The 1,032-nt window shown below is 38.4% G+C and overlaps 1 protein-coding gene across 1 annotated transcript in view; it reads right to left on the reverse strand.

Annotated features, from left to right (window-relative positions):
• The window catches only part of LOC106879285 (caveolin-3), a 121,671-nt gene extending 120,659 nt beyond the window's left edge, over positions 1–1,012 (reverse strand). Inside the window, exon 1 of the mRNA XM_014928785.2 lies at positions 568–1,012. Within this exon, the coding sequence (XP_014784271.1) occupies positions 568–702 (135 nt within the window). The 5' untranslated portion in view covers positions 703–1,012. The remainder of the gene's footprint in view (positions 1–567) is intronic.
• Between the last annotated feature and the right edge of the window lie 20 nt (positions 1,013–1,032).

Raw genomic sequence — 1,032 nt, forward strand, 5'->3', positions numbered from 1 at the left:
ATATATATATATATATATATATATATATAAGATGGGTTTCCAAACGCTTTGTGTGTATAAAAGTCAGTGAGAAGTTATTGTGCAGCGCGGGACTATAGTAAAAGTCATAATGGCCATGGTACCGCGCAATAGGAATGAAACCGAAAGCACGTGGCACAACTATGAAAGAGAGATGGGATGAAGTGGGACGTGAAAACACAGCCCCTTCCCCAATCTTTTAGGTTCTTTTCCAGTTTTGACTTTTGGTTCTCGAAATCTGTTTCCTGTTTCATGTAATACATAATATAAACAAAAACTTCATAATCTCAAATGTTTAAAATATATATCTGTAAAAAAAAATCCCCAAAAACAAATAGAATTATGTCATGGAAATGCGCCGCCCCCACCAGAGGTCACAAGAAAATATTGTTTATGACTTTTTTCTTTTGAGGTTTGATAATCCACGAACTTTAAGACAAAGATCCGTAAAAATCTGTAATCATTGACGCTCCAGATAATTTCCGACGCTAATGCACAAGAATACACGTATATAGAATCAACAGAAGTCATGATGTTGTGTTTACTTACCTTGATGTACCCACTGAGGTTGGTTGGGTCTCTCTCAGCCACATCAACATCTGGGTGCATGATTGGGGGTGGTGAACCTTTCTTTCCGCCAGTCATGATTGTCTCCACATCGTAGTCTAATTCCGAAGTTGACATGCTAAGTCATCTGACTTCCAAGTCGACTCTGGCTTAATTTGATGTTAGAGGAGGGAGTAAGAAAACAAAGCGAGTGCGTGTGTGTGTGTGTGTGTGTGTGTGTGTGCGTATGTGTATATGTGTATATATATATGTGCGTGAGTGTGTGTGTGTGTGTGTGTGTGTGTGTGTGTGTGTGTGTGTGTGTAGGTGTATGTATGTATGTATTTTAATATGTTTGGGAGAAAGAGAGAGAGAGAGGACGAGAGAAGCACAGAATGTGTGTCTATCTATCTATCTATCTATCTATCTATCTATCTATCTATCTATCTATCTATCTATCTATGAGCG

The sequence above is a fragment of the Octopus bimaculoides genome, chromosome 6 (genome assembly GCF_001194135.2).
Source record: "Octopus bimaculoides isolate UCB-OBI-ISO-001 chromosome 6, ASM119413v2, whole genome shotgun sequence".
Classification (NCBI taxonomy): domain Eukaryota; kingdom Metazoa; phylum Mollusca; class Cephalopoda; order Octopoda; family Octopodidae; genus Octopus; species Octopus bimaculoides.